We start from the raw sequence: 15071 nt of genomic DNA on the forward strand, positions 1-15071 counted from the left end.
CTCAGGGCAGTGTCTGGAACAAACTGGGACAGTTGGTCCTCCCGACATGTCTTCCCCAGATGGTCCTTTGGCTGATTCTACACAATATAAAAAATACCTTATCATCAATACTGACCACAAACATGTGCATGTTGAAAACACGTTAGGTAACTTAGATTTGACCTAACTTTTAAGAAAAATATTAAACACTTGATTTGCAGTGATGCTACTTGACACATGGTGCGCCACCTTTTAAACCAATAAACCAAAGAGTGAAAACACAATGAGCTTTCTGTTGATGCATCAGTGTTGAACTGTGTCTCCCTCTGCTGGTCCGTAACAAGTACTCACTTGTAGCTTTGTGATGTCTTGTTTCATGTGTGAATGGAGAATAGTTGTTACAGATTTATCGTTGAAACTGGAGCATCAAACCACCAGGAAGCAAGGTTTCAATCACTTTGCCGTTTATTTTACCCAGGGCGTTATTGTAATGTGATTGCGTCTGATTCCCAGTGCGAGTCCGCACAGCTCGACATGGCCCACATCCGCCGGCAGCTGGACGACCTGATGGACACCACATCGGCCTTCGAAGCCAGGGAGAGGCAGGCGCGCAAACTCAGCAGGCACCTGTGACGACACGAGGAAGAGGGGGGACGGGTGGTGACGTCATGAACTGGTATGCAGGCTCCCATTGAAACCGCTGGATGAGGGGAGAGGAAGAGAAAAAGTTTCGGGAGGAAACGAGAAGAGAGAGTTTATAGTTATAGTTCCCAGAATGTAGTTACTTTTTGCTTTTGTCAGAGCAATGGAAGAAAAAAACAACACTTTATCGATAGTGATAGTTCTTTCATCTTCTTTTTAGCCTCAGGGGGATCAAAATTATCTCAACTTTTATTTTCATTTTTGCAACATATGACGAGGTTTAAGTCGGTAGGAATTTTCTGGAGCTTTTGATTTTCCTTTTTTGGAAATCACATCATTCTGTTTGCTTTTCATCTTAATATTAAACGATGAATGGAGATTTCAGTTGATTTATCCCGTCGTACTTGACGCTGGTCCGCCCTGGCTGTTTCTGCAACTCATTCTTCAATACATGCTGATTATTCTTCCCTTTACGTCGAGTCAGTGACGTTGCGACTGTGCGCTTAACCTAGAATCTTATTTTGAAACCCACCTCTCCGGAAGTTTATTTTCTCTTACTGTGGCTGACTTTATGCGGGTCTCTTCTCAGACAGGAATCTGACCCGCAGGACGATGAAGTTACCGGGGGGCCTGCTGCTGCTGGAGCTGGGTCTGTACGCCAGCTGTTTCGTCTGTGGGATTATTACCGCCGCATCCATCACCATAGTGCAGGTGACTTTTCCCAGAAATTAAGCAACTCCATGTACTTCTTTTATCGCAATCCTCTTCCGGATAAACTCACTTTTTCAGTGCGTGTTGGTGCTCGAACGTTTCAAGTTCACCAAAAAGACAGCCAAAAAGAAAAATCTCTTTTGTGGCACCTATTTGTCTGTTTAATTCTATACTTAATGACATTTTTTTTAATTATTTGCGTTGTCTGTTCTAAAAAAAAAAGCCTAGCAGGCCACTTTTTATGCTCTCTCACATAAGAATTTTGATTTTTTTTTATTGATCAGTATTAGTATGGCCTATTGCGTATCGGTCACTGTCAAAATCAGAGCGCAATCAGGTAAATAACTCAAACAAAACATCACTTTCGTTTCTCGCGATTTCCTGTAAATGGTGAGTGTTGTTGGACACACCTCTTCGTGTTTACCTGTTCAACATCAGCTAAACATCACAACGTTTAGTACGTTTTCCCTCATCAAACACACTATAGTCCCTCAGAGAGAATGAGGCTACAGACGCCCAGTATATATAAAGTCACTCATTTAGTTATTATTTAACTTCATTTAATTAGCTGAGCTCCTGTTACGCTGCTGGCTCTCTCTCATCATGTGACCAGATGATCTTCATGCCCAATTATTCTCTCTACTTTTTTATAGAAGTCAGATGCTGCATTGTGTGTGTGTTCTGTTTTGTTTTGTTGTTGCAATTCTACCAGTGATGAAGTTATTGAAACAATGTAATGAAAAAATGAGACTATTAGCCTATATGTAAATGGAGCCAAATTGAAATTTCTAAATAAAATCTCTTGTCTCTCAGGGTACCTTTGGAGGCCGGTGCATGCTGTATGGACTTGTCAACTACAATGCTACAGCCGGCCTTATCGGGATCCAGTCGCCCAGCTCCCCGTCTCTGTGCTACTTCGTGTCGGCCATATCGGTCACGGTAGCAGTGGTGTGTTTCTTGGTGTGTCTGTACTGGCTGTGCAGGTTGTGCACCAGCGGAGAAATCAAAAGGTAGCAACATGTGTTTCACGAGCTATAAACTTACTTTATAGCTCTGTGATCATCTTGTTCTCCAACTTCACTGCTTAGCCCTGCGGGAGCTTATGTTACACTTCTCTTCTCCACAGGGATCGCATGTGGATGAACCTGACTATAGCTGTGAGCAGCTTCTTCCTCTTCTTCCTGCTCATCACGGGGTGCGTGGTGAAGATCGGACGGGACTCGCTCTGCAACTCGGTCATACAGAGCGTTCCCAACATCGCCAGGTGACACACACACACACGCACACACTCTTTTACTTGGCATATACCGACGGCTAACTGTATAACTTTTGAATCTAAATGGATGCTTAATAATTCATGATGGTTTTGAAGGAGTTGTGGCTGCTGAACTATCTCCTCTTAGCTACTGTTAACAGGACACACAAGATGCGTTAAAACTTAAATATCTTAACTTTCTAACATGTAATCTATTTCTGTCTCTCAAGCTGTGAGGAGGCCCAGACCAGAAACTGGGTCAGCCCGATTAGGGGGGGACGATTCTACAACAGTCTATGCGAAGCCGAGGTCAGTGTTTGATTTAATGTCTTGAATGGATACTTGTAGCTTTTTGTATTATGTTGACAAAGTACCAGTCAACATACCCAATCTAGTGTGATTACGAACTACATGTAGAGGGTGTGTCTATTACTGACTGCTCTGAGTCAGATGAAAGAGCTTCATGTCCCTCCCGTGTGTCATGTGTTGTCTCCTCCCTGACTCCCCCCCCAGGCGGCAGTGTGGGTCAACTTCTTCTTCTGGCTCATCATCGTGGTGCTCGTGATCGTCCAGAGGCCCCAGGGTTCAGGGTCAAAGGTGGGAGGGCGCCGGCGCCGCGGGCGGTAGTAGTTACAGTAGTTTGTGATGATCTTAGTTTGCTTTAGGGTGTTGCGACACTAAGATTCAATAGAAGCATTGCACCTCGCCGAGGATGGGATTCGAACCCACGCGTGCACAGCACAATGGAATAGTAATCCATCTCAAGCCTCTGTTTGACGTCATGATCCAGACGCTTGACCTGCTGATATGTACGTGTATCCGTTTCCCACATCTACTCACAAACGCCACGTCAGATGTCTGATTACTGGATCACACAGACGTGCATTTCTTCATTCAGATGGTGATTCTGTTTCCATCACCAGAAATGGAAGAGTGTTTTTTGTAGGCACGTGTTTTAGTTCATGAAGGATTTTGTATTTTTGATGTGCACGTGTCCTTTGTAAACAGGCAAAGAATCAACATGTTCCTCAAAAGCTTTTTATTCTTTTACCATTTCAGAAGTGTGTGCTTTGTGTTTCTACGATGTGCCCAGCAGTTTTACTCTCTTCATTTTGTCTCAAAGTGTTTGTCGTGTGATCTCATATAGTTCAGTTTAACAATGTGAAAAAAAGAAACAGTGTGTAAAGAAACACTTGCTATGTCTCGAAACATTATGTGACTATAATTCAGAGAGATTTCTACTTGACACATGGTGCGCCACTTTTTAAACCAATAAACCAAAGAGTTAAAACACAATGAGTCAAATGTGCTTTCTCTTGATGCATCAGTGTTGAACTGTGTCTCCCTCTGCTGGTCCGTAACAAGTACTCACTTGTAGCTTTGGGATGTCTTGTTTCATGTGTGAATGGAGAATAGTTGTTACGGATTTATCGTTCAAACTGGAGCCACAAACCACCAGGAAGCAAGGTTTCAATCACTTTGCCGTTTACTTTGGCCAGGACATTATTGTAATGTGATTGCGTCTGATTCCCATGGTTCTACACAAAAGAAAGAAAGATTACAACATTTAATATATTCTAATCACAACAAAAATACTGTATTTATTCTGCCATCCCATCCAAGTTATGAACAGCAGGAATTAATGACGAAACAAATTGTAGTTACAAGATCGGACAATATCAGCAAGCCCAAAAATAAAGTGAGCCCTTAAAACTATATCGGTATTATTGTTCAAAATAAAGATTATGAATTTACATTAAGAAGACAATTTTTGCACTGGTATTGAATAATGGCATACTGTAACTGCATACCGTGAAATATAGAACAATTGTTTGGCCACCAGACTCAAGATATTTCTAAATAAACAACAAAAAACAATTTCATTTCTTATTTTATAACAGAACAAGGTACAAACTAGTGTGACCCGACAGGTCAAAATAAACAGCGTACTCCTGCTATTACAACATGACTCCTCTCTTTCCTTAACTGTCTAATCTCTGTGGATTAACTGACCTATCTTGAGCCCCGAGGTAGAAGACTAAATTCATTGGAGAGAGAGAGAGAGAGAGAGAGAGAGAGAGAGAGAGAGAGAGAGAGAGAGAGAGAGAGAGAGAGAGAGAGAGATAGAGAGAGAGGGGACAAAGAAGAGACGGATGCCAACGGAGAACGGAAAGTGACAATAGAAGAATATCGGGAAGACACAGCAGCACTCTGATCAAGGAGCTTCACCGGTTCTGTGAATCAATTTCCAACAGACACTTCCACCATCGTCACCTAAAGCCCCTATACTGTCTGCGTCTGAAAAGGACAACTGAGAGGCGAGGGAAGTCTGGAGAACGTTGAGGACTTTCTCACACTCGAGTCTCAGAAGAAAACCACAAAGCTTGTGATTAATTTGACTTTGAAGTGTCTGGTAAGACCTTTTCCCATCCTGTTATATTGGGCTATTGATCGGAAAAATAATCTGTGTAGATACAAAAGAAGAAGAAAAAACAGTGAAAAACTGATAGAGACTGATGGTAGGATAGGGACAAGAGCAGTGGCCACTGTAGACTGAGCTAAGCCGTGATAAGCCTCTTTAAGCTACTTCACTCTCTACAGATCAAATGTTCTGTTTAAAACCTGGTGATCAGTGCTGGACTTCTGACTGCGAGCTATTGGCAGGATAGCTGTAGTTTACAGCCAAGTAATACAAACATGTATTTAAGTCTGTTTTCAAGCATCTGACTGCTTAAAAGTCCTTGAGCTAATCCTTGTATGACGTCCAGTTCCTGTTTTGACCTCTGACCTCCATCCCTCTACCTCTGTCCAGAACATGTCTCTCAATCAGTGTGAATCCGTGGCGGTGAGCGTGGAGTCACTCCTGAACGACGCCAAGAGGATGCAGCTGCAGTGCCGCGAACGCAGCGAGCAGCTCTCGATGGCCGCCACGCAGCTGAGGGTGGAGTCGGCCGCCCTGAGGGAGCAGTGCGAGTCCGCACAGCTCGACATGGCCCACATCCGCCGGCAGCTGGACGACCTGATGGACACCAAATCGGCCTTCGAAGCCAGGGAGAGGCAGGCGCGCAAACTCAGCAGGCACCTGTGAGGACACGAGGAAGAGGGGGGACGGGTGGTGACGTCATGAACTGGTATGCAGGCTCCCATTGAAACCGCTGGATGAGGGGAGAGGAAGAGAAAAAGGCTTCGGGAGGAAACGAGAAGAGAGAGTTTATAGTTAGAGTTGTAGTTCCCAGAATGTAGTTACTTTTTGCTTTTGTCGGAGCAATGGAAGGAAAAAAAAGCACTTTATCGATATTATTCTTTGCTGCTTGTGAAACAGATACACGTGTGAATATGCACAATAATGTAATCCCTCTCCTCTTTCTCCCCTTTAATGTCAAATAAACCACGTCCAAATACATCTTGTCTCTTGCTATTCTGCAGCATACGTTTTCCTCATTAGGCTCGATTCCTCACTTTTTTTCCCCACTTAATGTTAACTCAACCATCTCACAGTGTGTGTGAGGTAAGTGGCTCAAAGTTCATAAAGAGCAACCAATGTCTGTCCCACATTTAATCAGTTATACCTGAATGAACAGGGCTGTTCTCATGGAAGCGGGGCGCCAGAAACGGAGTGCTAGCTAGCTTTAGCAGTTATAATGAGACACGAAGGGAGCTAATAGCAACGCTATAGATGAAAGTACATTGTTTTTACTTAGAATAAAAAGGTCGAGCAGAGATCATTTTAGCGTGTCTACTGAGCCACACTCCAGTTTAGTAAATATCGGTAATGTACCTGTAAGCTGGTTCACCAACTAAAACTAAAAGAGCGCGCGGAAGAGCACAGACGCGCAAATAGCCAATTCCAAGGCTTTCTTTTACACGTTAAAAGAATTCATACATAACGTTACCTACTAATAAAACAAACACGATACATTGTGTCTGGTGAGACCGCGAAGTAACAGAGTAGGGGATGTATCCTAACACCATCCTAGGGTGAAGGGAAGGAATAATAACATCTCATGAAAAACGTGATCATGCATTTAAAAAAGTATAAGGACCCGGTATAGAAATTCTAATTTACAGCACAGTCACATTGCATGTCTTTTAACTGTTTATGAGCCAGTGCAGCCTGGACCTTACTGTAGTTCGCCAGTATTTTGTGATGACATGGTATGACTAAAGGTTTGTCTAATTGTGTCAAATATTTTTGAGCTTTTTTTCCCCTGTTGCCTCTGTTTGGGTTTCTCCTCTCGTCCTGTTTGTCTCTGTTTTCCTCTTAAGTAGCCGTCCTACTACCATCTCAGCAATGAAATAACATAATGCTCAAACAGTAAAGAAGCCGTACCAATGTGACCGTTGGGGGAACAGTCTTAGCCTCGTGCTGCAGCAGAGAACACAACAGCGTCCACAAGGGGGAGAAACCCTACAACTGCAGCTTCCGCAAGAAGAGCTCCAGCCAGCTGTCTGAACTGAAGCCACACCAGTTCTCTCAGAAAAGAGAGAAACCATACCAATGCAACCGGTGTGAGAAAGGCTCTCCAGTCGTGTCACCTGGTAGAACAGCAGCAAACTCACTATTAAGAAGAAGGAGAATAATTACTTGATTAATCACCTTGGGGGAAATTAAGACAGGCCTCACCTGTACATGCAGCCAGTGTGGGAAGTGCTTCTGCAGAGACAACGGTCTCGCAAGCGACCAGACCAACAGGAGTCATATCACTGGAGTCAAACCAGCGGAGGACCGCAGCCAAAGCTTCACTTTGCAGGCAGAGTTGAAATGCCACTGATGTGTTGGTGTGCGGCAGAGAAACCGTACAGATGCAATAAGGGTGGCAAACGCCCCATGTGGGTTACAAACACTGTAACACTGTGGGCTCTGCTGGAAGAGCTTCATCACGGATGTCTCAGGACGCATCAAATAATTCACACACGAGAGAAACCATACCAAGAACCATCTCCGCACACTCACTGTACAGAAAACCCTGCTGCCACTTGATGTGCCTGAAGACCTTCAAGTGGTGAGGAGGAGTCTTTTTTTTCCTGCAGATATACTATTCTACTGTATGATGTAAATGAAAGTTAATGATAAATTAACAGAATTCCGGTTCATTTATTTTGTTTCACATTAATTAATGCTTGAAACCAATTCGTAGTCCTTGTCTATCCACATTTTCCTGTCAGCTTATGAAGAAGTGCATGTCAGGAGTTGAGATTCTCCCCCAGTGCTGTGGCTAGCTATGACATGTGACATTATGACATAGCTAGTCATAGTGTGCCTGTTAAAACCTACAATAAAACAATTTGGGCCACATTAGGGGCAGCAGAAATAAGTTGTAAACACACTTTTTTAGCAAACAATTGTCTTGTTACACATCTGGCAGACATGGAGCAATAGTGGTATTCATTTGGAGGCGTGTTTCTCGCTACCTGATGACTGTAAGTCCAGTATTTTGGCCGAATAAAAAGTCGGTAAGAGCGGTGAGAGTTAAGCAAAGCAGTGAGTGTTCATGTGGAGTATTTGACAGGGGTGGAAGTTTACGAAATAAAATGTACTCTCGATATTCTAACAAAGTCGTTATTTTGTCTACTCGTAGGTTTCATTTAAGATTTTTTAAAAATCGGTAATTCTATTTAAGTTTGGTACCTAAGTGCATTTCAAGTAGCATCAGAGTAAAAACAAAAGTCACATGAAAAAGCCATGCTGAAACGCGGTACTGAGGTGCTACAGCCGCATACGGATGAATCAGCGGCTGCAGTCGAGAAGAAGCTGCTGGTGTGTCTGCAGCCTCAAGAGGGCAGAGCTTCCATTAAGGTGAAACTATGCACTCGGCTGACATTGTAATGTTCTGTGTACGTTCCCTGTGTAAGTTCGGGGGGTGGTAGGGGTGAAGGAGAGTTTAAAGAGGAGATGTCACCTGACCTTCTTATATACATCTACACACCTGACATATTGCTCATATGATAGGGTAGAACCTACAGTCTATGGGTCCAAAGGACTGATTCATGTCACTGAAGGCATCTGCAGGGAGATTGTCACAGTAGCCTGCTTTGTGGGTGAGAAATAATTAAATTAGAGTACCTAGACAGCACCTGAGCAGACACCATTCATGTCCAGCGCCATCTGTTGTAACCCTCCAACATCGCAGCTCCAGTTACTGCACTGCGCATGTGTCGTACGCCACAGCGCCACACAACTATGTATCCCTCCAGTGACGTGTGTGTGTGTGTGTGTGTGTGTGAGGGGGGGGGGGGGGGCCTTGCTGTTTTTTTAAGGATGGTCCCTGATGTCACTATAGATTCTCATTTAGTTGGAAACGGTTTGAACTGGGACAGAGAAACTGGGACTGGTTATAACAGGACCACAGAGGCTGAGTGGACTGGTTATGTGTACTTATAATGAACGAGCAGAGAACCTGGACCAGATTGAGGAGCACGGGACTCACAGAACAACATCCAGACCGGTGAGTAGCCTACAACAACACCCTGAATCCCTCCAGATAACCAGCACACACTGCACTCTCTTTTTCACCAGAACAAAGGAGGATTTCTCCCTTTCTGTCAGACTTCAGGTCTTTTCTTCAAATTTTGGAAATTATTCCTCCATAACATTTCTGTAGTTTTGACATTGTGTTAGAAGACTGGGGTTATGTTCACACATCTTTCAGAGTCCAATCACTCACTGTGGTTGGGTACTTTGCATCTGTATACGTTTCTTTTTTTAGTGCCAGCTATGTTTCTGGTTTGTGTGGTGAGTGGGTGACACCATTCCAGTAAGTGATGTACTTGTGTGAAGTTATAATTAGGTTAGGTCTAATCTAATCTGATAGTATAACTGCCCTGAGGCAGGCGAGAGGTCCACCAGACTCAGGACCATTCTGCTGAGCGGACTCCTATATAATATATATATAGTGTGATTTTAAAATAAATTAAAGAAGTTCAAAACATATTTTTAGGTCGGTGATGACGTCAGTAATTGTAAAATCCTGGCAGTGGTCCCGTTTTTACAGTCTCCAAACCTGGAGCAGGAATCGATTGCAAGAACGAGCGAAACCTTGTGTCACAAAAGATTACAAGTTTAATTACCGTTATAAATCATTCTATAAATACATGGTTGTCACATCATTAAGAACTTATTTTAAATAGCAATAGATAACAAACAAGCAGTCGGGTGGGTGGTTGGTCGCTGAGGGTCAAAAGCGTGGAAGATAACAACACAACCATCTTCTGGGTCTTGAGGAGACAACACCGTTAGTGGACGAAGCTGGGAATGTTGTGAGTGTGAAGTTTGGTTTTTTTGCCGCTGGTCTTCAGTTAGATCCTCCTGTTATCACCGTTCTGAAAGACAAAATGAGAAGGGCTTACAGGAAGAAGAAAAAAATGGAGTTTGTATATTTATGCAAATAGGTGACGGGCACACTCACTTTCAACTTTCTTCTTTAATGGTGACAGTGCTGCTTTGGCCTGAAAAACACACAGAGACAAATTTACCATAATATATATGTAACTATGACACATTTAGCTGGTTACTTGTGGTGTACGAGTGTATGTAGCGTTGACTTGGGGGAATTTATTCACCTTAATTGAGTGTAATTTCAGTATTGACACTCAATTAAGGTGAAGAAAAGCGGGAGCTGAAATAGCTTCTCACGTTTTACCTTCTTGATGGCGGTCCAGTCTTCAAGGATGTCGATGTCTCTCAACATGTAGACGATGAACGGCCCTGTGAGACAGAGAGGGAGTCGAGTTGAACCGTCTGTCCGCAGGAGGCGAATAGACTAAAACATACTGCTTGTGTCAGAATAAAAGCTAACGGGAGAACGATGAGGTCGGCAGGTGACGAATAAATCGGAAAAGGTGAAGTTTTACCTGAAACCAGAGCTACTTTCTTTGTCCTCTCCGACCCACTCAGCAGGTTCTTCCTTTTACACTTCTTGCCCCTCACCTCATCACTCCACTCTGGAATGAGAAAATACATCTTTCATTGCATCCCACTGTTTTTATTCATTTGTGATTATTATCTCGTAACTTTGCAGAATGTCTGTAACCACAGTTCTAATGTTTTGCAAGAGATCAACAGTGTTTTGTCCAAACATTAGTAATGGCAGTTAAAGTATACGGTCGATTTTTCTTCTCTAAATCAACAAGACTGATACTGAGGAGGACATTTTTCGCCCGTACCTGAGGTGAGGTCTATATTCTGTCTGTCCTCGTCCAGTCTTCTTATCTTCTCCAGCAGTTCGGTCTTCATGGCATCAAACAGCAGCGTCCGCTCACTCTGTAACCCGCAGGCAGAAATCCATACACAGTTTTTAGGTTTGCAGTGGTTTTCTCCAATAGCATTGTGCGAGTGTCCGTGTGCAGTATGTTGTGTAGTTGTGTGTGTGTGTGTTTTACCTCCAGGTGCTGCTTTGCTCCTTGTTGTTCACACTCGTACTTGTGTTGGATCACCTGGAGACACAGCTCTCTGTACACTCCTGCAGTTAAAGAGTGGGGCGACTTTTAGATTATTTTGTTATTATTATTATCATGTTTGACTGCAAGTCAATCTTTTAAACTACCTTTATGTTACTAGCTGTAATTTAACACCCACTCACTTATAAAGCAAAGATTTCAAGCTGCCCAACACAGACCGCTTCCTATTGAACACAGCTAAAGGAACTGTACATTGGCAGAATAGGAAACTTAACAACAAGACATTGTTTTATGTGTAGAAGTAAGACATTCCCTACGAAAGACGTTAAAGATAGTTTATGCCACATTCACCCTTCAATCTGTAGATTATATTTTAGCCCGGTGGGTCCTCCTAACTCCCTTCACTCTGCTACAGAGATGAATGTTTGTTGAACAGCCCCACCCAGTGGCCAGGTGTTGTATCATGCTATTTGAGACATTGAGGAAAAAGTTGTTTTAAAACTTTCATGCCAAGAAAGCCACATTGAATTAAATGAAGAAAACTCATATCTACACCCTACACACGATTATCTCTGCTGGAAAACACATGCTAATTGTGCCGCGTGTCCTAATTTTGGCGCATCCTTGTGTGTTTTAACTTACCAGCCACTTGTGTTCGTATCTGCATGCTTTCCTGGAGTGCGACCAGTGGCTCTCTGTATTCTCCAGCCTTCCCTGTCAGCACCTCGTCCAGCTTCACTTTCACCTGGTTCTGCCGCTCCCGAAACAACCTGCAATCACACGGTGAAGTCAGTCTTCCCTTCTTTCTTTCTTTTCTTCTTCCATTCTTCTAATGATTGAGATTATTTCAAATCACACCAGTGGGGACACCGTGTCAAGTTTCTTCACCCTTCCTGTTTCCACTCACTTGTCTTTCAGCTCTTGAAATTGTTTTTCCAGATCCAGCATCTCATCCAGACATTCTCCTCTCCTCCGCTCACAGTCTTCATCATCCATCTCTTCAGAGGACAGGGAGAGAGACAGAAATGGTGAAAAAACAAAAGTGACATTTCCTTCAAATCGGACAACATTTCACTTGGCTTTACCTGAACTCTCCTCTTCCTCCTCCTCTTCCTCATCTTCACTATCGTCCAAGTCGCTGTCCCGCTCCTCTGCGCTGTCCTCCATGGTGTCCTCTCCTCTTCCACCTCCTCTGTCATCCTCTCGCGGTTGCGCCACCTCTCCGTTGGCCTCGGGGAGTTGCGACTCTCCTTCTGCCTCCATCTCCTCCTCCGGCTCCCTCACATGGGGTTGGGCGGGCATTGGCTGGCTGAGACACATGCAGACACAGACACACACACACACACACACACACACACACACACACACACAGACTATACCACAGTGTGTCTGGGTAAAAGGTTGACCTCTCCTGCTCTTGTTGAGCTGCTTCATTGATCAGTGATAATGATTTGGTAAACTGGGTTACTCATGTGTTCTGACGTTTGTTCATCTAGTTATACATTATTGTTTATTTGTTGAATGACAGTGAGGTCTCTTGTGTATAAACATGTTTCCCACCAACAAAGGTCTAAATGTTCAAAGTGAAATGGCTTCCTATTACATTTATTTATTTATTCTTAAGAGTTAACTAAAAATTACACGAAAAACTGCAAAAGGTGTCACAGACAACAGCTTAAATTCCATAAACTCCTTAATAATGAAGACAGGCTTCTGAATCTTGACTGATTCACATATTTTCAACATCACTTTGTTTATCTTTTTTATGTCCTAATTTGCAAAAGAAACATGTAAATAGGCGTATCGTCATAAATATCACAATTGCAATATTTGGTATAAACAAAACTCCACTACTGAAATGATGAATAACTACATTTGGAAATATTGTGGGCAATGGGTTTAAATTAGCTATTTTAGCTTTCACTTCTGCTGCACACTGTTATCATTCACTTGTGTTATTTTGCTCAATATGGGCGATGTTGACGAATGACGACAGTGCAGATGGGTTGATTATAGTAAGCCACAAAGAAGAGAACAGAGAGGAGACAAAGGGATACATTGTACAACTCTGTTGGTAAAACAGAGACGTGTCCGTGGTTTTGGTTGTGGATTGTAGCTTACTGTGCAGTTGGGAAATAATTTGAATAGAATAACATTGTGAAGCCCGCGGCACATCGAGCTGCCGTATGGCTTCCGGGGATCTGTCAAGCAAACTAGAAAAACAGCACAAGACGGGACATTTAACGATTTTGTTTTGGCGAAAGGCAAAAAAAAAAGAAGATACAAACAATTAAAATGATTCACCCCACACTGCGGTTAGTAGCGCGTTATGAAAATAATGGCGCCTAAACTTTTTTCTATCCTTCAAACTTTTTCTACTTTCATTAACAGGACTTTTATTTTGTTACCCACCGGAAGTGCTGTTTCAGTTGAGCCTCCCTTGACCACTGGTAGCTTCCGTGATGTCATACAGTAAACGTTATGAACTCGACGGCGGTGTTTACACTATAAATAACGAGCCGAACTGAGTCCGAAGCTGTTATACCTCCGGTGTCTTTTACTTACAACCCCAAATTAATTTAACGAGATTCGTTGTTGCCCCTTTTTCACGTCAAATTACCGGCATAAAAAGCACCGTGAAGTCAAGTGCATCACTAGCTAACCATTGAAACCACACAGCGACGAAACGACTCCGCACACTGTCAACACCGTTCAAGTTGATTCATTCACGGAAATGTTCTCTGTGCGTTTGGTAGTTAACGATATAATCAGCGTTTAAATGTCAGAAAGTACGTTGAAGCACCGCCCGGGTAGCTTCCATTCTGACCGCATCTTCCAACTGTACATGGATTACAAGTAACGTTATCCGTTCGTGTATGCTACGCTGTTTGTAAACAGAAAACCCTCTTTTTCACCGGACAAGACAGTGACCACGCGAGTCTGCTCACCTTCTCCCGCTGCTCGGCACTAGAAAGTTAAAGCGTCATTTTCTATATTTCCAATTTTTAAAAAAAAGTACTTCCTCTTCACTTCAAGTCTTCAGTTCGACACTTTGCCGGACTCTAAAACCCGTGAATCCAACCAATCAGCGTCGAGCCGTAATGCAGGAGCCGGGATGACCGACAGGAGTCCCGCCCCCCAGATGTCGCGTGTCCAATCAAAACGCTAAAGCAGGTTTAGTGGACCAATCATAATCTAGTTTAGTGCTGCTAACTATCAGAATTAACCAATAGGCTGGACTTTATAAAAAATACCGCGTAGCTCCCTTTTTTTCAATCTCAGTATTACTAATAATATAGTAAAATCTAATCTAATATAGTATTTTAGAATATAATGATGCTGCCCAGACTTCTCAGGTCATATTACACATGCACTACAACAAATACAATGATTACAGGCAACTAAAAAAAACGCAGCTAAAACGATACACATTTTGAATGTGTATTCAAAACACATTAATATGTATATATATACATTAAGTCTTGACTCTTGGAAGCATCATTAGCTTATGAGACTCAGCCATCACTCTACTGGTGTTAAGCATCATTCTTACTTTTTTATATTTAATGTTATTTTTATTGCTTTGCTTTAAAATGTCCCTGTACCTATAAATGCTGCTGTAGCAAAAACAATTCCCCTTGCAAGATTAATAAAGTATCTATCTATCAATCTAACCACCCTGTAATTAGAACATACAGACCCACTCTTGCGTCGTGGTATTAATTCATACTGCAATCAACCACAAGATGACACCAACGAACACAAAATGTCCAGAGAGCCATTGAAATGATAATAGTGGAATTCATATCATTTGGACAAAAGGCCTTTTTCATGACAGACATTCTGGCATGTCATTATAGGAAAACTACAGGTGGAACTAATACCATTAATTATGCCTGCACTCCATTTCCTCATATTGTGTATGGTGGTCACTGAGTTTCAGGGACACTTAATGGAACAGAGGCATTGTTAAAAGTTTAAATGATTTACGTGCTAAGCTAAAATGTCTTCCGACAAAATGGAACATGGATCATCTTGTGAACCGTGGCAGTTTTTCCAATAAAAATACTATTTAAAAAATGTCTCC

General features: G+C 42.6%; 2 protein-coding genes across 4 annotated transcripts; one reads left to right on the forward strand and one right to left on the reverse strand.

Moving 5' to 3' along the window:
• The first annotated feature begins 1208 nt into the window (after positions 1-1208).
• On the forward strand, positions 1209-3861 carry LOC306715015 (transmembrane protein 179B-like). Its single transcript, XM_079185232.1, has 5 exons — positions 1209-1332; positions 2146-2342; positions 2459-2596; positions 2818-2896; positions 3101-3861. The coding sequence occupies exons 1-5, from the start codon at positions 1234-1236 to the stop codon at positions 3212-3214; spliced, it is 627 nt and encodes a 208-aa protein (XP_079041358.1). The 5' UTR covers positions 1209-1233; the 3' UTR covers positions 3215-3861.
• Positions 3862-9635: 5774 nt separating this feature from the next.
• On the reverse strand, positions 9636-14045 carry brms1 (BRMS1 transcriptional repressor and anoikis regulator). 3 transcript variants are annotated; one of them, XM_079185297.1, is made up of 10 exons: positions 13933-14045; positions 12070-12293; positions 11892-11982; positions 11627-11754; positions 10967-11046; positions 10751-10847; positions 10439-10528; positions 10228-10292; positions 9994-10033; positions 9636-9907 (listed from the first exon to the last, which is right to left on the reverse strand). In XM_079185297.1, the coding sequence occupies exons 2-10, from the start codon at positions 12284-12286 to the stop codon at positions 9900-9902; spliced, it is 816 nt and encodes a 271-aa protein (XP_079041423.1). In that variant the 5' UTR covers positions 12287-12293; positions 13933-14045; the 3' UTR covers positions 9636-9899. The 3 variants fall into 3 exon arrangements, with proteins under 3 accessions (XP_079041423.1, XP_079041421.1, XP_079041422.1); XM_079185295.1 differs by having other exon boundaries at positions 12070-13197; positions 13933-14033; XM_079185296.1 differs by lacking the exon at positions 13933-14045 and having other exon boundaries at positions 12070-13872.
• Positions 14046-15071: the final 1026 nt, after the last annotated feature.

This window comes from Pholis gunnellus, assembly GCF_910591455.1.
Source record: "Pholis gunnellus genome assembly, chromosome: 23".
Taxonomy (NCBI): Eukaryota; Metazoa; Chordata; class Actinopteri; order Perciformes; family Pholidae; genus Pholis; species Pholis gunnellus.